Source organism: Mesocricetus auratus, unplaced genomic scaffold (assembly GCF_017639785.1).
Source record: "Mesocricetus auratus isolate SY011 unplaced genomic scaffold, BCM_Maur_2.0 Super-Scaffold_100003, whole genome shotgun sequence".
Taxonomy (NCBI): domain Eukaryota; kingdom Metazoa; phylum Chordata; class Mammalia; order Rodentia; family Cricetidae; genus Mesocricetus; species Mesocricetus auratus.
Window position 1 is genome coordinate 10,927,587 of NW_024429188.1, and position 21,275 is coordinate 10,948,861.

The 21,275-nt window shown below is 41.9% G+C and overlaps 1 protein-coding gene across 4 annotated transcripts in view; it reads left to right on the plus strand.

Annotated features, from left to right (window-relative positions):
• The window catches only part of Clcn4 (chloride voltage-gated channel 4), a 66,200-nt gene that overhangs the window by 22,350 nt on the left and 22,575 nt on the right, over positions 1-21,275 (plus strand). For 3 of the 4 annotated variants that reach the window (XM_013116433.3, XM_013116434.3, XM_005074156.4), the window contains exons 3-8: positions 4,785-4,956; positions 6,745-6,844; positions 10,143-10,330; positions 12,909-13,031; positions 19,886-20,092; positions 20,206-20,286. In XM_013116433.3, the coding sequence (XP_012971887.1) occupies positions 4,785-4,956; positions 6,745-6,844; positions 10,143-10,330; positions 12,909-13,031; positions 19,886-20,092; positions 20,206-20,286 (871 nt within the window). The remainder of the gene's footprint in view (positions 1-4,784; positions 4,957-6,744; positions 6,845-10,142; positions 10,331-12,908; positions 13,032-19,885; positions 20,093-20,205; positions 20,287-21,275) is intronic. The other variant, XM_005074155.4, reaches the window with a different exon arrangement.

The following is a 21,275-nucleotide window of genomic DNA, read 5'->3' on the forward strand; positions in this document are numbered from 1 at the left end:
CAGGGCCTTGATTATTCTTGTTGATCTTTATCCAAGTGATTTCCTGCCTTCTTTCATCTCTAGAATACATTATATCTATACCAACACTCAACTATGCACAGGCTAGATTTCCTTTAAATGATACAGATCCCTATTCTGAGGGTGAGCCGACCCATTCAGAGTAGCTTTTAACATCAAAGTCCTAAATGGCATCATTGATGCTATCACTGCTAACACATGCTTGTCTTTGTTGGGCTCTGGTGAACTGAGTTTATGGGATAGAGTCTTTTTTCATCTGCTGTTGAAGACTTTGATCCTGGCCTCTTGGGGGCTTCATGCTGAGACTAAGCCTTACAGATACTTTCTTGCTTTAAGGGATTAGATAAAAAACCTAGGTGTCCTGAATGTTTTCCAACATCCCTTTGTAGGTAAATAATGGTCATATAGGAGAGATGCTGTCTTCCTAGGCAAAATACTACCAGCATGAGCTAGGGAAAATTCTGTTCCGTCCCATCTCTTCTGGGCTTTGCCATCCACTGCTGCTTAAATCCCCTTTGCCACTGGAGTTGCTTTTCCTTTCTGCAGAGCTGACTTCAATCGACTTTATTTTCCAGAGCCCAAGTGGGCATGACTATATGTTGATAAAGCTTTATTTACAAAATTAGGTGGCCTGAATTTTTCCATGGGCTGCAATTTGCTGAGGTGATTCAGGTCAACAACGGATATCAGATTCAGACAGGAAGGGTGTTGTCCTTCTTTGATACACTGGCCTTCAAGGACATAAACAGAGCTATCATCTGCTAGCAAAATGTACCTGTTGAGAAGCAGGAAAAAAACAAGTGGAAGAAACGAGCCCCTTCTCAGGCCCAGATGATGATATGTATCTGTTCAGGGTTCCTACACAGTACTGAGCTGACAGAGTTGGTCAGTTCATTAATCAGGTAGCTGATCTAAGCCACGTACTTCCTTCTTGTTAATCTGGCTGGACTCAAGTTACTCCTCCATTTGTGCTATCCCACTGGATCCCAGACAGAGTACCTTTCATTTTGTCTCACCCATGTTGTCTCCGTTTGCACTCTTCCCCGCCATCCCTTCGCCCATTCTCCTTGTCTGTATCCTCAATCTCAGGAGAGACATCCTTTGCGTATCCCTGGGAGGTAACCAAAACTCCGTCATTAGATCATATTTACTTTTCTCTGCTAACTCAGGGTCTAATAGTCATACCTGACATCCTCCATCAATGTCTACGGATGGGTGGCTTGCGGAGATGGCTCAGTGGGTAAAGCTCTTGCCATGCCATCACAGGACTTGAATTCAGCTCCCCAGAACCCATGTAAAACTGGATATGGTAACACATTCGTGTATAATTCTGGAGCTCCTATGATGAGATGAAAATGAGACAGGGAAAGGCCGGGAAGCTGGTGGGCCAGCCGGCCTGATGTACACAGTGGTGAATAATAGATACGGTCTCAAAGAAGGTGGAAGGCGAAGGGCAACACCGGGGCTTGCCCTCTGCCACATGTCTGTACACACCCCGCACACCTCCACCTCTGCCACAAATGTAAAACTTGCTGGTCCATTTATTCTCTGGAGTAGCGTTTTCACTGTAGCACTGTAGCCTGGAGTAGCTGCTGCAGTAGAGACTTGGTTAGATTTCAGGTTGTCCCCTCCCCCTCTTTGAGATGCATCTCAGTCTGTACCTGAGTTTGATCTTGAATTCATGGCAACTTTTCTGCCTCATTTTCCAAGTACTGGGATTATATGTATGGGCCACTCTGTCCAGCACTAACTTTCCTTCAGCAGGAGGTCCAAATCTCTAAGTCTTCCAGCAACTGAGGTGTTTTTGGTTTTGTTTTTTGACAAGACCTCTGCCTTGTGGGCCTACAGCCTGTCATCTTATTTTCCCACATATCACAGAGGTTGTGACCATCTTGTTTTTGTAAAAATGAGAATGCTACCCCTGTTTTCTAATTTTATTCCTTCCCTGATATTATTGCTTATGCTATTGGTTGCTACTGACTTGTGCAATGTGATTCTTCCCTGGGTACTCATCAGTGGGTGTAGTTTTCAACTTGGCATAGCTCAGACCTCAGACTCTGAAAGTTTTAAAGCAGCTGAGTTGCACAGATGGTCAATAAATCAGTCACTGTGGCCATTTTATTGCTTGTGAGGTGATTACCCCATTTTGTTCGTAGTGACTTTTCCAGTTCCATCAGGACATGGTTTAGTCCTCTAGATGTGTTCATATATAAAGCAACGAGAGAGGTCCGAACACAAATATTTTTATAACCACCTCCAATGTTTTCATCATTGATTCTAAGACTTTCGTGGCCTTCATACTATAATTCAAATTTCCATGATTTTTGCCAAAGTAATTTTTATTTGGTGCATTGTCCAGGCTCTTGTTTTCGTAAAAGTCGTTTTTTGTTTCTTTGTTTGTTTGTTTTTCTGTTAACCTGAGTGAGCATTGGTCCTGCTACAAAATTTTTCTGTGCCTCAAATTGCTTCCTATCTGATCTGGAAATGAGACTCTGACGGTGGCTGAACATGTGAGGCTTATTATGATTGATTGGTTTCCAGGCCAGAGGAGCCTGAACAGTTGGAATGGAAATGTTATCAAAGATATTCAAATATTTTACTGTCCTGGCAGCAAGACCCGTTTTGACTGTTTTAAGAAACACTTTAATGAGTGTCTGTTCACAGAACTCCTTGTCCAGGGCACTGTGCTGCCAGCTTTGCCTGGCTCTTGGCTGTCAGTGGTCTGTCCTATTGCTTTTGTTGATATCCATGGTGACCCCTCAAAGGGATGCTGCCACTTACAGATTGCCTTGAATGCCACTTGTGCACCAAAGTTGCTCTGCAGCTACTGTTGTACATCTGGATGTCTGTGATGACAACTCCAAAGACTGTTTACTTCTTTTATCTACTCTGTCTCTCAGGAAACTAGTGATTTTGTTTATTTTTATTTGCCAGTCTGTTTCCTTTTGTAGAACACGGAAAGAAACTCATACTTACTTGTGACCTGTGTTTGCAAATTTGCCTATTTGCTAAAATTTGTCATCTTGTGTGCTCCTCAGCTTAACATCACTGTAACAAAATTTGATCAGGTCATCCTAAAAAGAAGAAGGGCTGAAGGGCTTATTTGGTTGGTACATGGTTTTGAAGAATCCAGTCTGTGATCAGTTAGCCACTTGCTTTGGGATTATGGTGACAGTGTACATTGTGGTATGATTTTTGTGAGGAAACAGATACTTACTTCATGACCAGCACAAGAGAGGGGAGTGAGGGGAGGCAGCTGAGGCTAAGCACTCCTCTTTGGGGCACACATGTTATCACCTCAAGATCCCTCCCCTTTAGCTCCACCTTTTCAAGGTTTCACTGCCATCCAATAGCACCACCTTGAGGACAAAGTATGTAATTCATGAATTTTTAGCGGTCATTCAAGAACCAAACTATAGTTAGGAGCGAGGCTTTAAAGGTTAGTCATTGACTTGGTAATTGTGTAGAATGATGAAGAGTTCAGTTCACCAGAAACACATCTAACAGCTGGGGTCAGAGAAGATAACCTATCTTTGTGTTTTCATGGTCATACTGTGAACAAGTGGCCCTTTTTTCTGTTTTATTTACTTCCTCATTATAAACAAAATCCCAAACCCATGCTCCTTTTGTCGGGAATTTTGCTGTCTAAAGTGTCCTTGAAATACTGCACTGTAGTGCTGTCCTTGTTCCTATGTGCTAGAGCATTGTTTGTGATGTACTTTGTGGAGAAAATTTATCTGATAGAGAAATTTCGATCAGGTCTCAGCAATGGTACAGTTGATTGAGTTCAAGGATACTGAATGAGTAGTGTCTATCAAGTAAGAAAGATGTCTTTAAATAGAAACACGGAAAGATGATATATTGGCAGGTTGGAAAAAAACTTGTGAGCAGAGGCTTGCAGGATTCATTTAGGGGCATTGTTTGGTATTTCCTAATTCAGTGCTCAATATCACTTTGCAGAAGATAACTGGTGAATATTGAGGATGAACTGTGTACATGTTACATTGCAGCAGAGATACTGATGTCTAAATAATTTTTATGTTATGTAATAATGGAAGCAGGGCTGCCAGGTGTTGTGGCACACGCCTTTAATCCCAGCACTCGGAAGGCAGAGGCAGGTGGATCTCTGTGAGTTCGAGACCAGCCTGGTCTACAAGAACTAGTTCCAGGACAGCCTCCAAAGCCACAGAGAAACCCTGTCTCAAAACAAAACAAACAAACAAAAAATAATGGAAGCAGGGAATGGTGGCACATGCTTGTAATCTTAGTATCCAAGAGGCAGAGGTAAAAGGATCAAGATGTGTAGGTCATTCTCCATGACTTAGTAAGTTCAAGGTCAGTATGGGCTGCAGGAGACCCTGTCTCCAAACAAACAAACAAACAAACAAACAAACAAACAAACAAGGAATCAATTGTAATGTACTTGCCTAACATGTGAAAGGCCCATCCAACACACAGTACCACACACACACACACACACACACACACACACACACACACACACACACACACACACACAGAGAGAGAGAGAGAGAGAGAGAGAGAGAAGAGAGAGAGGGGGGGGAGGGAGGGAGGGAGGGATAGAGAGAGAAGAAAAATAGACTTCTTGGATTATGGTGCTATATGCTATATTCATTCAAAGTATATATATTCAAACATATACTTTGTTTCTTTGTGGAGCTGGGGATCTAACCCAAGCCCTTGTGCATGTTATGCAAACACTCTTGTCCTGAGCTACACACGAGCCTTGTTTGCATTTTTAACAGGTGGACTTCTCTTCCAGGAGTAACTAGCACAGTCAGTGCAGGAGCAATGAGTGCCTCTGGGAACCTAATGGATTTCCTTGATGAGCCCTTCCCTGATGTGGGGACTTATGAGGACTTCCACACCATAGACTGGCTGAGGGAAAAGTCTCGGGACACTGACAGACACAGAAAGGTAGGTGGTACCATGCTAAGGGAATCTTTACCAATAGTTCCACAATGTTTCCATATTCAGGCTATGATCTGAGCCTGAGGCTGTGTATCATGTGTTGATTCCACAATAGGAAAGAGCTAGTAGAGACAAAGACTATGAGTTACAATATTAGGTATGTTGGGTAACAGTAGGACCAGCAAAAGCAATAGAGGGACCCTGAAGTCAGACACCTTTGGACCACATATTGCCCTGGACACCTTCATGGTAGGTGAGTTTGGGGCAGTCATTCCTGGGCCTCATTTACTCATTGTTGAAAATAAAAGTGATTACAATCGAAGATTGGACGTGTGTGTGTGTGTGTGTGTGTGTGTGTGTGTAAGTGTGTTACCATACTGCCAGACATCTAGTTGGCATTCAGTGTATACAGGAATGGGACATAATGCAGCTATATGGCAAATGCTGTGCGCTCATTTAGAAGGCAATTTTCAGAGAGGTAACATTTTTTTTTTTGGTTTTTCGAGACAGGGTTTCTCTGTATTGTTTTGGAGGCTGTCCTGGAACTCGCTCTGTAGACCAGGCTGGCCTCAAACTCACAGAGATTCGCCTGCCTCTGCCTCCCAAGTGCTGGGATTAAAGGAGTGTGCCACCAACGCCCGGCTGAGAGGTAACATTTTAATTTGGTCTCTCGGTGTGATCATGAGTTTGATAGTGAGAAAGAAAGGATCCTAAATGTCGGGAGGGTTTTTTTTTAAAGTCACAAAGGCATGAAAGAAGAATGTGACACATTCAGGTCATCCGGGGGTCCTGAGTTTGTTGAGGATTCACAGAAAGGGATGAATAGAGATGAGCTTAGACGAGTGAGCTATGGGGCTGTGTTAGGAATGATTAAGTGGCCCATGGGGAGGAGTTGGTCAAGGCCACAGAGGACAGTAAGGAGGTGCTGCAGAGAGAAAAACAGGAAGCTTGGGAGTGTGGTCAGGAGGAAGGAGGAGTTCTTACTGGAGACTGGAAAAAAGATGGACATGGGATCAGGATCGAGCCACGATGGGCTTTAGAGGAGGGAGTAGAGTGAAATGGAGACATAGACCCACTGCCTCTTGTCAGACAAGATGAGGCTTTTGCTAATGAGTGGAGAAAGTGGAGCGGGGATTGTCCTGCAGCAGGCTGGGAGACAGCATGCTGTGCAGCTCAGTGTGTGGTTAGGGCTCACCCTGGAGAGTGAAAGTGTTATAGTCTGCGGATGGCTGCTGAAGCTTGAAGCACAGCCAAGGTGGCTTAGGCACTTAGAGAAGTGCAGATAGAAACAGGACCCTTGAAAACTTAGGGTACAGGTTCTGACTAGAGGAAGGCAGGTGAGAATCAGAGTCAGAGACTTGGAAAAAGCAGACAGGGGTGAAATAGGGAACCAACCAAAAATAGGTGCTGGGATGATGTTAGAGGAGCATTAGGGTTCCCCCAGAAAGTGGAGGGAAAGAGGCATGCTATAAAAAATGCCATAATGGCCTCTAAAGAGTAAGTGTATCCCTAAAGGAGCACTTAATTCAAAGTTCATATTGAATCTGATTTGCCCTTTGATGATCTAAAAATCCTTTGTGAAGGGCGACACTGATCCTGTGTTGCATCCTTATAGCCCTGTGAACTAGAAAGCCCATTTATTCATTGTCCTGCAAGAACAAAGTGCCTGAGCATTTGGTGGCTTAGTTATATTCATCTTCTCAGTCATGTTGTTTCCTGAGGAATCCACTTCAGAGAAAGAAGCACGAACTGGAATTGCGTTCTGATCACCTGCTGTTTGTACTTCATTTCCAGATAACCAGCAAAAGTAAGGAGTCGATCTGGGAGTTCATCAAGAGCCTGCTGGATGCATGGTCAGGATGGGTGGTGATGCTACTCATTGGGCTGCTGGCAGGTATGTGCATTGCATGTATGTGAGCTGTGCTCATTGCACCCCCAAACTCGAGATATTTGGGAAACACTGAAGTTATCTCAATGCACAAAATGTATTGCTTGAACTATTTAAGACGAAAATACTTGAACAAGTTTTTTTTTCTAGAATCTACCATGACTAAGGCCAGAGTCTGACCCTAACTGTGGCACCATAGACCTAAACAGAGATGGCTCACAAAACAAGTGTGGGCTTCTGGAAGGTTGTAATTAACAGCCCTGCTTGGCCCTGTCTACACACTGAATAGATTTATGACTACCTTGGGTTTTTGCCAAAAGCATACATTTTAGATGGCTATGTAGAGGGTTATGAAATAGGGAAGCAGTATAATTTTTTTTTGGTTTTTACAAGACAGGGTTTCTTTGTGATGTTTTGGAAGCTGTCGGTCCAGCCCAGCCTCGAACTCACAGAGATCCGCCTGCCTCTGCCTCCCAAGTACTGGGATTAAAGGCGTGTGCCACCACCGCCCGGCAGCATTATAATTTTGAAGCATAAAGCACTATATATGGTGGGCTTTTCCTACTACTGGAAATCCCTGAATAGCATGACTGAACATGCTATGATATTCAAAACAATGCTAAACACCCACAGGATCCAAGGGGGGAGTCCAGGACAATTTCATGTAGACTATACACTGTTCTGACCCTTAAAGACTTCTTCTCATCCTCCATTGTCATAGTCTCAGTGCCATTTTGTGGACAGTAGATATTTGGCTCTTTGTGGTAGTTGTTTGCTGAAGTTAACTTCTTTTTACGAGATTGGTGTTAGACAGCCTTTCTCGGGGAAACACTGTGATGCTGAGTAAAGACCTTTACCTTCGTGATTCTAATGTGTAACTGGAGGCAGCAAACACTTAGAAAGCTGGTTCTGTGGACACAGTAGAAAGTGAAGGAAGGTGCAGAATGAAGGGGTTTTGGAATTAGGCACCTCCAGTGTTCTTTGGATGTGGACGTATATTGGAGGGAGATCTAGAAAGTAGCACCATTTTCCATGGTTCCAATGGTGGGAGGACTTGGGTGTCCAATTGCCTGGATGGATGTTCCCTTGATTTTATTTGGAATTCCTCTCATAGAAGAATCACACTTAAGTCTCTGCATGACTAATTTACCAGAACTTACCATAAGGGGGCACTGTTGCATCACAGACCAAAGCCGAGCTCACTCACAGAACAACTTGAGTCAGCAAAGGAGATTGATTGAATGAAGAGTAATGTGACTGAACGGTTGAATCTCGGGGTGATCATCAGATCTTGTGCAAATGTCACTTTCCACTTAAGACTTTCTCTCGTCACTTCCCTAAAAAAATCACATCCTTCCCTCATTGAGCCTCTCCCTTACCAGTTTCTCTCTCCCTCTCTGTCTGTTTCTTTCTGTATGTGTGTAACAGCTTTACCGAAATATACTACACATATTACATGATTCACCCATTTAAAGTGTACCTTTAAGTGGTTTTTAGTATATTTACAGAGTTGTGCAGTTATCATCATGACCAATTTTAGAACAATTCTATCATTCTCACCTAAATATTATCTGTACCTTTTAGCTATGGCAGGATCTAAACCATTACCAGTTTACTTCCTTTCATTTAAGATTTGTCTGTTCTGGACATTCCATGTAAGCTGAACTTCATGTGCGTCTTTTGAAGTGGACCTAGGTCTAGATACCTGGCCTGACCCTAACTGGCACAAAAACTAGATGATAAAGCTTTCTTTCCAGTACACAAACTAGTTGAAGCACACACACACACACACACACTCACACACACACACACACACACACACACACACGTACATGTATATACATACACATACACATACATACACACATACATGCATACACATGTACATATACATGCATACACAGGTACACAGACATGTATACACATATGCATAAACACGTGTGCATGCACAATCTGTTATTGAAGATGGATTCTATGGGCCTGGATATACCTTTCGGGCTCAGTAGCAAGAGAGATACAAATAAGACAGTCAGGGAAGAATGCACAATATGAAAGGAGAAAAAGAGTTTAGGGTCAAGCTTTGAGGAAATATCCCCATTAGAAAGCCGGCTGGAGGAGCTGGAAAGATCAAGGGGGACAAAAAAGTCCAAAAGCAAGGGGGAACCAGGAGAGCCAAACATTGCAGAAGCTATGAGCTTCTGGAAGAATGGAGTACACAGAAGTTTCAAATGGCACCAAGAGGCCTAAAACTAGTGTTGGGAATCTTCTTTCTGTAAAAGGCTAGCAAATAAGTGTTTTCAGCTTCCTGAGCTTTGCAGTTCCTGTCTCTGTATACATCAACTCTGCCGCTATAGCAGGAAAAATAGCCCCAGTCAGCATGCAGTGATAAAGTGTGGCTATGCTGGGATAAAGCTTTATTACCCAAAAGTCAGTGGGCTACATATGGCCTCTTGCTTGTGTGTTTTATGACCTGCTCTAGAAAATGAAGGTTGGGTACAGGTTATTGCTTTCGTAGTGGAGGGAGGGAATGAACTGGACTGAGGGGAAGATGAGAGAAGGGAAGATCCAGGGCAGTGTTGGCAGGCGACTGTGGACTACGGGTGACTTACATGTTGATGAGAGGCAGCCACCTGACAGGGAAGGCTTGTTGACTTGCTTATGTGTTTAGTGCATGGCATGTGCATTATGTATGTGTTGTGTGTGTGAATGGGTCCACCAGGACACACACATTTGGAGGCCAGACAAGAATGTCTTCCTGTGTTTATTTCTATGCTATTCCCCCCAGACAGGATCTCTCACTGCACTGGAAGCTTGTTCTTTTCGCTAGACTGACTGTCCAGTGAGCTTCATGTTGTCTCACTCAACAATGAGGGTATAGGCATACATTGGCATGTACAAGTTTTATGTGGGTGCTGGGATTTGAACTCAGGTCTTCATGCTTGCATAGGAAGCAGTTTTATCTGCTGAGGCATATCCCTAAGTTGGGGATAATTTTTCAAGATTTTTGTCAACAACCAAAAAAGTTGGAGGGAGATGAGTGAATCCTGAACTTCCATGTGCCCTCGCAGCTTGAGAGTGGAACCACATAGCCCTCTTACCTGATTTGAGGCCCTAGGGGCCTTTGTGGTTCCTTGGGCTGCCCACTGCCTGGCTCATACAATAAATGCTCAGGTCACTTCCAGATGAGTGAAAGCAACTGTCAATTTCAGTGGCAGTGTCATGGCATGGGTGTGCCCTCAGCTTTGGGAATGCCCTGGCTTCTTTCCATGTGGCAATTCTTCTTCATGACTCGTTCTTTTTCTAGGTACCCTGGCTGGGGTCATCGATCTCGCTGTTGACTGGATGACAGACCTGAAGGAGGGGGTCTGTCTGTCTGCCTTCTGGTACAGCCATGAGCAATGCTGCTGGACCTCTAATGAGACCACATTCGAGGACAGGGACAAGTGTCCCCTGTGGCAGAAATGGTCAGAGCTTCTGCTGAGCCAGTCGGAGGTATGTATCTGTGTCGGATCTTGGCTGGGGACCACCATAACCCCCAGTTCCTGAACACCCATGGTTTCGCCTCCAGATAGTGGCTTCAGCAGTGCTGCTGCTTGTTCTCATGGAGCTCTGCGGCTGTGCACGATTTACTTGGAAAGCCCTTGCTCACCTTGGCGCCCCTTGCTCATAGCATTATATGAGTATTTTAGGAAGCCCCAACCCCCTTCCCCTCTCCCTCACTCTGTCTGTCTTTTCTACCTTCCCTTCTCCACCTACCTCTTTCCTGATTTTTCAGACATCGTTGTCGTCTCCCCCTATAACCTACCCTGGCCTAGAACTCACAGTAGTTCTCCTGCTTCAGCGTCTTAAGTTCTGGGATCTCAGGCATGAGCTACCACAGCTGCTGTATTTGATTTTTGCTTACCAAAGGTGGTTTCTTTTTGGTGCTGAAGAAATGGACTTGATTTTCATGTTTTAAGCCAGAGGAAAAGATGTTAACTGTTCCTAAAGCAACACTTTCAGGGAGCCAGTTTAGACCTCATCAGATCCTTCTGCCGGAAGTACAATTCAGTGGCTTTGGTCATATTCACAGAATTGTGTAATGATCACCATGATCAAATTATAGAATATCTTTATCCATAACCCCGCACCTATCCATTCACCCATACAAAACTGTCTATGCTCATCCAGAGTCATTGATTACTAACCCCAAGCAACTGCCAGTGACCTTTCTGTCTCCATACATTTTCCCCTTTTCAGACAGTTCAATGAAATGAATCCATTTGTGACTTTGTGTCACCAAACATATTGTTTTCCAAGTTCCTTTATGCTGTAGCATAAGTCAGCATTTCCTTCCTTTTCATTGCTGTATGATAATCCACTGTATGAATAGGCTGCATATTATTTAATGAACATGTGTTTCTTGTTTTTGGCTAGCCTTAAAGTTGTTACCATGAACATCTGTGTTGAAGTTGGGGCCATGTATTTCTGACCCAATCAGAGGATGCTTCCGCAAAAAGCATGTCTCCGGCACAAGGATATATGGGTGATGGTACTTACCTTTATGGCATTTTAGAAGTTCAAATTGTCATGAATATTTCCCAGAGGCAGAGGCCAGTCTAGTCTACATTGACTCAAAAGAAGGAGGAGAGTCATTGATGGATCAGAAAGCCAGATGAAGGGAGATGGGTGACAAGCTTCACATTGGGGGTAATGGGAGAACTACTAAAGCTAGAATATGCTGGAAGGATATCTGCAGTCTATGTGAACTTCTTCCTTCCCTGTTTCTTCTGACTCACTTTCACCGTTGAAGACATTTGGAATGTACTTTGTCATTTTACTAAACCTCTCTCTTGATGGGGTATTCCCTCACATCTCAGAAACAGTCACGACTCTTGAAATATCACACATTCTCAGTGCTCTCCATTATTTCCAAAAAGAAATTCTCTACTTCTGTTGATGGGAATTGTCAAACAGGCCTGGCTGGCTGCCATCTTTTTTCCTACTTGCAGCATGTGCTCCAGGGGAAATAGAGGTGCCTATCTTTTCAACTGGTTGTAAGATTTATTCTTTGTCTCAAAGAATTCCTCTTTAGAAGAGTGAGAAGTTATTTTTAGTACTTATTTAAGTGGATGAAAGGTATTCCTTGGTCTGGTTTCTCACCACATAGTATGTGAAAATATTTGGTTGCATTACAGTCTCCAGAAACATGTCCTTAAATTTAATAGGCACATATGTGGCCATGGCCATGGCCTGACAGGTTAGGTGATCTCCGTTTCCTTTTCTCTCACTTGAATAATCCAGATGGTGAGAAGAAGCTGAAGCCTTGAGGAAGGTGAAAAGTGCCCAGGCTGTGTGTTTATATCAGAAAAGAAACTATCAGCTGCTTTGGAGTAAATGGTCCAATACATTTAATCTTCTGAAGAGAATGTTTAAGCAGTACCTTCTATGAGTGCTTGTCACTTGTTAACACTTGCTGGAGTCTTCTAGAGGCTTGTTAAAATACACTGGGCTGTGTGCCTGTGTGCCTATGTGCCTGTGTGAAGTATCTGATTTGGCAGCCCTAGGGTGGGGCCCACAGGTTATGCTTCTGCCAACCTCCCAGGTGATGCTGATGCTGTTGGTCCACGAACCACACTTAGAGAAGCAGCCTTCTCAAGCCCAGAACTGATGCTTATTCACTGTGGTCTGGGTGTGGCTGTAATGAAAGCTAAGAGAGGCCATCCCACCACAGACAAGACAAAACAAATCATCTAGAGTCGCACAGGCAGAGTTTTTTCTGCTCCACACCTTCTATTAACTACAGTGCAAGTGGTGATTACAAGCCAGCATCGTCCTTGCTTTCCATTACTGCTGAAATTTCATCCACTAGAAGCTTTGTGTAAATAGCTCCTGGAGAAACACCTGATGCTGTTTGTGTGTAGTGACTGCAGCTATGGCAACAATTGGTTCTTTTGTTTATGCAGGCATCGGATGAACCTCTCTGAACCCATCACAGCGTCACTTTCCTGATGGAGATGGTGGGGTTGGGTTCACTACTCAGGTCTGCTATGGTTCATTGCTTCTTCCTTGTTTTGTGTCTGCTCTTTAGGGTGCCAGTGCTTACATTCTGAATTACTTAATGTACATTCTGTGGGCATTGCTGTTTGCATTTCTGGCTGTCTCCCTGGTACGTGTATTTGCACCATATGCCTGCGGCTCTGGCATACCTGAGGTAAGTTGTGACTGAAGTTCTGTGTGTCAGCTATAATCCCCACAATAAACCAACCAGATAGGCACTGTTATTTCACTGAGTAGTTAAGGAAACTAAAGTACAAACCGGTTAGGTAACTTCCCTAAAGTCTCTAAGCTGACAAGCTATGAGTTGAACCCAGCAGTCTGACTTCACAATGAGTACTGTATTCAGCAGTTTTGATCTGTTGCTTCTCAAATGACTAGACCTCTACCTTGGAAGCCAAGATAAACTCTTAAAGTTTGAAGTATCTGAATTCACAAGGCATTCACGTAAATGTGCTACTGTAGTAACTCTATGATGTAATGTGAAAGGCAGGTAGTAGTAGAGGAGTATTCCTGGGAAAGTTTACTGTGATCAGAAGCTTTTGCCACATTTTGCTTTTCTGATGACAGGGTAATAGGAATCTTTAAGAAAATTAATTCTGCTTTCAATGCATACTCTGGGAATATATACACTGTGTGAAGGTGCAGTTCTTGTCAATAATTTTCAGCAACTGGTTGTAACCAGTGTATAAAGGAAGTGACTGAATTATTCACTGAGAACAAACTTGAAGCCTGGGGGAATCTGCTGGGTAGAACAATGGTAACTGAGCCGACTCCTGAAAAATTGCAGGCAAAATGCTAGACAGAAATTATTAAGTGTCCTGCACATTCTCTCCAGTTAGCATTGTTACTTGCGTGGCAGTGGAGAGGGTAAGTGAAAGTAGAGTTGTGGCTGATGGTGGTACTGAGTCCCTGTCTCCCTCTTACTTAAAAAAACTCATTTATTTTTGGATACAGTATTTCATGTATTCCAGATGATCCGGAAACTTACTATGTAGCTAAATATGACCTTGAATTACTTATTCTCCTTCCTCAATTTTTCCAGGTGAAGGGATTGCAAATGTGGATTACCAGGTCTGGTGTATGTGTTGCTGGGGTTTGAACCCAGAACTTTATGCATGTTAGGGAAATACTCTACTAACTTAGCTACAACCCAAGATCACTTTACCCTCTGTTGTGCCTTCCCACACTGATACTGGTCTAGGTAGTTCACCCAAAGGGGTAGAAGATATATAAGGAAGATGTACTGAAAGTGCAATAGAGACTAGTTTCAAGAAAGACTAAAAATACATACTGATATGTCATATTGAATGTTTGGCAGTTTATTTTGACATATTACTTCAAAACCCCCAGCCAAACTGCCTTACCACCTGTCTCAGGGGTTCTATTGCTCTGAAGAGACACCATGACCACAGCAACTCTTACAAACGAAAATATTTAATTGTGGAGGCTCACTTACAAATTCAGAGATTTAGTCTATTGTCATCATGGCAGGCATCATGAAGTCAGATATAGTGCTGGAGAAATAGCTGGAATTTCTATATCTGAGAGAGAGAGAGAGAGAGAGCCACCAGGCCTGGCTTGTGCTTTTGAAACCTCAAAGCCCCATTCCCTAGAGACATAATTCCTCCAACAAGGCCAAAACTATTACCCCTCCCAAGTGGCGCCACTCCCTGATGACTAATCATTCAAACATATGAACCTATGGGGAGCATTCATTTTCAAACTACCACATTCCACCATATTTTGTCAATACAGCCAATTTTGTTCTTATGAAGTGTATACATGTTGAAAGATTATGGTGCTATGCAAAATGGCACACTAAACATCACAGATTCATGAGGAAAATGGGTCAGAGTGTGGTTACAAGACTCAAAACCTGACACAGAGGAAGAGAGAAAGCTGCTAAGAACAGTAATACAGTGTCACACATGTTAAATGGCCTCCACATATGTAAATGCTGCAATAAATAATTTAACTTATTAAAAAACGTTGATGTTTGCTTGTGGAAAGTGGGGGTTAATGGGAATTGAAGTTTGTGAGAACTAAGGTGAGGTATATTTAAAAATCAACAGAAAGAGGTCACAGCATGTCTAGACAGCTATGGCACCCTGTCACAGATGTGAGATGGTTGATATTAGAGGCATATTTAGTGTTTTTCTACACAGTTCAGTTCACCTAGAGACACTTTTCTGCATCTACCTTGTATTTCTCCAAAGAAAAATTGTAAGCAGCCACAACATTTGCATTATGTTTAAATTCTTCTCTGATGAATGAGTAGCAAGGGTGGCAATATACATTTTCAAAGATAGTATTACCTCAGAACTGACTGTTGTATTTAATACTCAAAACTTAAGGAACGCTGAACAATAAAAAGAAAGATAATTATTACTGTCCCAGTTTATGATCTTACTGTCCACTAGTATGCATGTTTTTACTCAAGCTTTTCACCAAACAGGAAGATGGTCATTAGGGATTATCAAACAACAATAAAGCACTCACTGGATCAATCCTTGTCCCCTTTCCAAGAACCAGAGATGAATGGTTGTACTGGTGATCTTGTAGACACTTGTGACCTTCATCTTTGAGCAGCTGCTTGAATGTTTCTTCTGCAATGTGGACATCTTTAATTTTTTATTTATTATTACATTCTGTGTATGCATGTGATAAACACAGTTGAAGGAGGGCTCCACAAACGTCACAGTCCCTGTATAGAGGTCATAGGACAACTTTGTGGAGTCAGTTCTCTCCTTCCAGCTTCATGCGGGTGCTGGGAATTGAAGTAAGATCATTAAGCACTTTGACAAGTGCTTTTACCTGTGTCCTCTGATAACCTAAATGCAGATTTTATCTGTATCTTTCACATTCTACCTTCTATCATACAAACCTATGCCTTAGTGATTTGGTAATTTACACTAGGCAGATAAGCCACAAGTCTGTTTTCTTGGAACTTGCTTCCTATCTTAAGAGGTGGTATTTTAGCAATGTGACCTGGAATCACATCTTTCTCTATGAGGACGTGATGATGCTATGGCTGAATTATGGAGTCGGTTCCTGACAGTAGAGCTGGAACTCCTTCACTTAGGAAGACAGATCCAACCATGGTTCTTAGAGAAAATGGACAAAGTGAGAAGTCTATGTAAATCTATATCTTTGTGTATGAAAAGAAACTTCTCTGAACCAAAAGCTAGAACAAAGTGGAAACTGACTTAAAGTAGGGATTGGGGCCATGCTACTTCGTATTAGCAAAGATATGGTCCAAACTTCTTAGCAAAACTACTATGTGTTACTGGAGTTATTTGATCTGATGTTGTATGGCAGGTACCACAAAAGCAAACTTGGAGCACAATCCACATAGGTACGTGTTAACATTGTTTTATGATGATGAGAATGAGACTGAAGGCCTTGCACCTGTTCTGCTATTGAGCCAAAAACTACTCCAAAGTAGGTTTTCAAAACTGCTCATCCCTCTAAGAATTTTCTTCCACAGTATTTTGATTATTTAAAGTGAAAATCTCTTTGGAAAAAAATTTGAGGCAGGTGATCATTATATAGCTCTAACTCTGTGGAATTGCAATGTGGCCTGGGCTGGCCTTGAACTTTTGTCAATCTTTTAATCTGTATTTCCTGAGTCCTTCCTTGGATTGCAGATGTACATCACTGTGCCCATTATAAACATTTTAAATGCTAATTTAGAGATTTTTGTGTAGTAAATACACTGTAAAAGTTCTGCAAAGCACATTTGAAATGAACACTTGAGCTGAGAAGATAGCTCAGTGGGTAAATCTGCTTGCTGCAAAAGCACGAGGGCTTGAATTTGAATATTCAGTACTCAAGTAAATGTTGAGCATGGCTGCACATCCCTGTAGCACTGACATGGTGGAACAGAGACGGGCAGGTCCTGGGAACTTACTGACCAGTCAGCCTAGCTGAAATAGTAAGCTTCACGCTTAGTGAGAGACTCTGCCTCAAGGAATATGTAGACAGTGGTAGAGAAGACATCTGACATCTGCCTCTATTTTCTATATGTGTACACATGGGTGCACATACCACACATGCACACAAATAAATAAAAGTGAACACTTGTGGTTTCTTGGACTTAAGAGTTTGGAGAAAACTGAATTCTTCTTGGGACCCTCAATTCCAAAAAGCCACGGGTGTTCACTACCACCTAGACAAGAAGTTGCATTCTCTCAGAGCTTATCCTTCATTGATTTCTGTTCTTTACAAAATATGGACTTTCACACAAATGTATATCAATCAGAAAGAGCTTTGATCATAAGGGTAGCTCCACCTAGTAAGAGTCTCTGCAGTATGTCTCACTAAAGCCCTGTTTGCTTCAGTCTCTATCAATTCAAATTAAAGTAATTAGATTTGGGCATCTCCTGGGAATGAATCTGCCTTCTTTATTTCTTAATTTGATCATGACAATTTTATAAAATCATTTTAGAGAATTACAAAATATCTATTACATTGTTCAATTCACCACATGTCTTTGCTGGCAAAGGCTTGGGTAATTTAGATGCTTGTGATTTTCTAAGTGGTATTATGCTTTTAAAATGTACCCTGGGGTACAATTCTGTATTAACTAACTGACAAAAATTATAGGTATTTTTATTTGAGGCAACACAAAAGGGCTAGATTATGGCAGGAGTAATCAGACATCCCCTCCATACAGAGATCTGATATTCCCAAAACACAGGCTCAATTAGGACACCTACCACTAGTTAAATACCAGTTTAACCACAACTAGTTTATCTGAGTAGTTAAAAGATAGTTCAAGAAATACTGTCTGGGGCTAGAGAGATGGCTCAGAGGTTAAGAGCACTGGCTGATCTTCCGGAGGTCCTGAGTTCAACTCCCAGTAATCACATGGTGGCTCACAACCATCTGTAATGAGCTTTGATGCCTTCTTCTGACCTGCAGGCATACACACATGCAGGAAAAACATGGTATACATAATAAACCTTAAAAAAGCAAAAAATTACAGAAAAAATACTGTCTGAGTATAGTTAAGAGTCCTCTCATATGTTCTGTAGGAAGGAGATCACAGAAAATTTTGGGATCTCTGTCTCTGTCTCTGTCTCTCTCTGTCTCTGTCTCTCTCTCTTCTCTCTTTTTCCCTTCCCTCCTCCATCTCCTTCTCTCTGTTCTCCTCATTCTCTTTCTCTCTTTCTCAAATTGAGTAATGAAAAAACGATTATCTGCTATTTGCGAGACTCTGTGGTGCACACCTCTAATCTCAGCAGTTGGGAAGAGGAGGCAGAAGAATCAGGTCATCTTGGCCTACATGGTGAGATCCTGTCTTAAGTCTATCCCGTTAAAAGGATATCCTATCATAATCCTGAGATGAAAAAGAGTCCTGTGCATAGTCCTTTAAGATGTGGGGATTAGCCCATTCATAACCTCCCCAAATCAACAAAGTTGACATGACAAACAATTTAAGTAAGCATTGAAAAAAACAAATTGTGTTTCAGTGATGACCCTTAAATATTCAGAACTTATGGATACTTGTGTTACTCTTTCCAGGAGCAAAGCGTTTTAGAGTCATCTGGCTGTAAATTCTCTTTCCCTTGGCTGCATCTCTGGGCAATTACATTAGCTCTCTGTAGGGAAAGTTAGTCCTTGATTAGATCTCTGTAGGGATAGCTACTCCTTAGTATTTTCTAGTTTGCCAAGTGATTCTGATGGAGTTGAGAAGCATTGTGTTCACTGCTTGAGAAGTTGTTTTATTTGGCAGAGTAATGTCCACAAGAAGACATTTTTATGTTATCTACATGACACTGAAAAGGCAAAACATTATCCCATAACATAGCATACAATTGGGAAAACTGGCTGGGAATTTGATTAACTGACCCAGTATCTCATGAATCTAATCAGGGGCTTGAAAGTTTCTAGCTCAATGGTAAACAATCACTCTTTTTTAACCCATTGTGGTAGAGGTTGGAGGTACAAAAATATTGAACCACTTGGGGGAATGGACTTCGGTATACAAAGTCCATCATAGATATTGACATCCAATTGAATCTTAGGCAAACATTGAAATATACTTGTAGGAATAAAGTCATTGTTTGACATTGACAAAATGAAGCATGTCTTCAAAGGGGTAAGATAGTTCTCCCTGTACTCAGAGTCTCTTTCAATATGAGACAACAGGAACAAAGTGTACGATTCATACGTATGGAAACAGCACAGTGAAATCCATTATTTTGTATTTTAAAATTATCTATTTCAAAAAATAGTCTATGACTGGGCATGGTGGTGCACACCTTTAATACCAGCACTGGAGAAGCAGAGGCAGATGAATCTCTGAGTTCAAGGCCAGCCTGGTTCATGTAGTGAGTTTCAGGCCAGTCAGGGTCACATAGTGAGACCTCCAGCTCACAAAAAGCAATCTATAATACTTCCAATATATACCCTAATTGCAAAAATTTTGTAAGTGCCTAATTAAAATGAAAAAAGCATTAATGTTAGGTAGACAACAAACAGAAAACATGTTTTGGTTGTTGTAATTGTTCTATTTTATTAATTACTGGTGTTAATCTCTCTCTCTCTCTCTCTCGCTCTCTCTTTCTCTCTGTTTTTTTTTTTTGAGATAGGGCTTCTCTGTGTAACAGCCCTGGCTGTTCTGCAACTTGCTTTGTAGACCAGACTGGCCTCAAACTCACAGAGAACCTCCTGTGTGTTGGGATTAAAGGTGTGCGCCACTACTGCCTGGTTTGCTATTAACCTGTTACTGAGCTGACTTTATGAATTCAACTTTAATATGGCATATGTACAATTTGACATAATCTTGGTTTCATGTGTTCATTGGGGATCTTGGGGTGTATCTCCATGGGAAAGAAGGCTATCGTAATAACATACAAACTTCTGCTAGTACAAAATTCTAGGCAAAGGAACGGAACTAGCCTTTCATCCTTGTAACTTAGCCTTGTTCAGAGTCATTGTATCTTCTTTCCTAGCCATGGACCAATGTAGTTTATTCCCCTCACTCCCTCTCTTCTGTTGCAGATAAAGACTATTTTGAGCGGATTTATTATCAGAGGCTACTTAGGGAAATGGACGCTGCTAATCAAGACTGTTACCTTGGTGCTGGTTGTGTCCTCTGGTCTGAGTCTTGGGAAAGAGGGGCCACTGGTGCATGTGGCTTGTTGCTGTGGAAACTTCTTCAGCAGCCTTTTCTCCAAGTATAGCAAGAATGAGGGCAAGAGGCGTGAGGTGAGCCAACTCCCTGCCACCCCACTAGCAGGGGACATAACTTCTTGGAGTCCCTACATCATCCCACCTGCACTACAGTCCCTGGTGCCCACCTTCAATTTCTTGCTTCCCAGGTGCTTTCAGCTGCAGCTGCTGCTGGTGTCTCTGTGGCCTTTGGTGCTCCCATAGGAGGTGTGCTCTTCAGTCTGGAGGAGGTGAGAGGGGTAGAATGGGCTTTTGTAGTTTTGTAGTAGCCAGAAATATGTGGGTGGCTGACAGAGCACAAAAGTATTGAATAAGCTCATGCAGTTAATTAAAGAACACACTTTCTGCTATTAAACAAGTTCTCACGTTCTGTTTTCAAAATGGCCAATATAATACTTTTGGAGAGGTTTCTGGTGAGAGAATATAGACAAGCTAGCTTCCAACTTTGTTTTGGAACCTGATGGATCATTCCAGGGGTTAGCAAACATTTCTCTGAAAAGGTCAAGACAGTTGACTGTGTAGGTTTCATGAGCCACACACATTTTGCCACAGCCAATTGACTATGTCCTTGCAGCAATATCCCTGAGTAGGCATGGCTATGTGGCTGAAAACTTTCTTTATGGGCTTTGGCATTTCACCTTTATTTAATTCTTTATGTGCCACAAAATGTTGTTTTTTTAAATTTCACGTTATAAGTAGTTACTTTTGTTCCCCTAACCATTCATAAATACATAAGAACTCTGCTGCCATAGAAATATATTTCTGGGCAAGGAGTTGACTTATAGGCCAGCCCTTACTCTATTCTATTGTTCGTACAATAAGAATTATTGAGTTTGGGAGGACTTCTGTGACATGAACAGTATTATGAGTAGGTATATATTAATTTTTATCATTTTTGTGGTGGTGGGGACAAAACTCAGGGTCTTGAGCATACTAAATTTGAGCATACTAAGTATACTATATCCTATGCCTTCTATTTCTTTTACAAACATAGCTAAAACACATTTTGATTAAAGCTATCTCACTTTTGTTATTTATTTATTTATTTGTTTATTCATTCATTCATACATTTATTGTTGTGCTAGGGATTGAACCCAGGGTCTTATGACTGCTAGATAAAAAGTGTAACACCTAGCTGTACCCAGATCTCAGCTCACCAGTCTACATTTAGATATTAAATATTTAAGTTTAGTGTCTTTGTTGGTGCTTTTTGGTCACA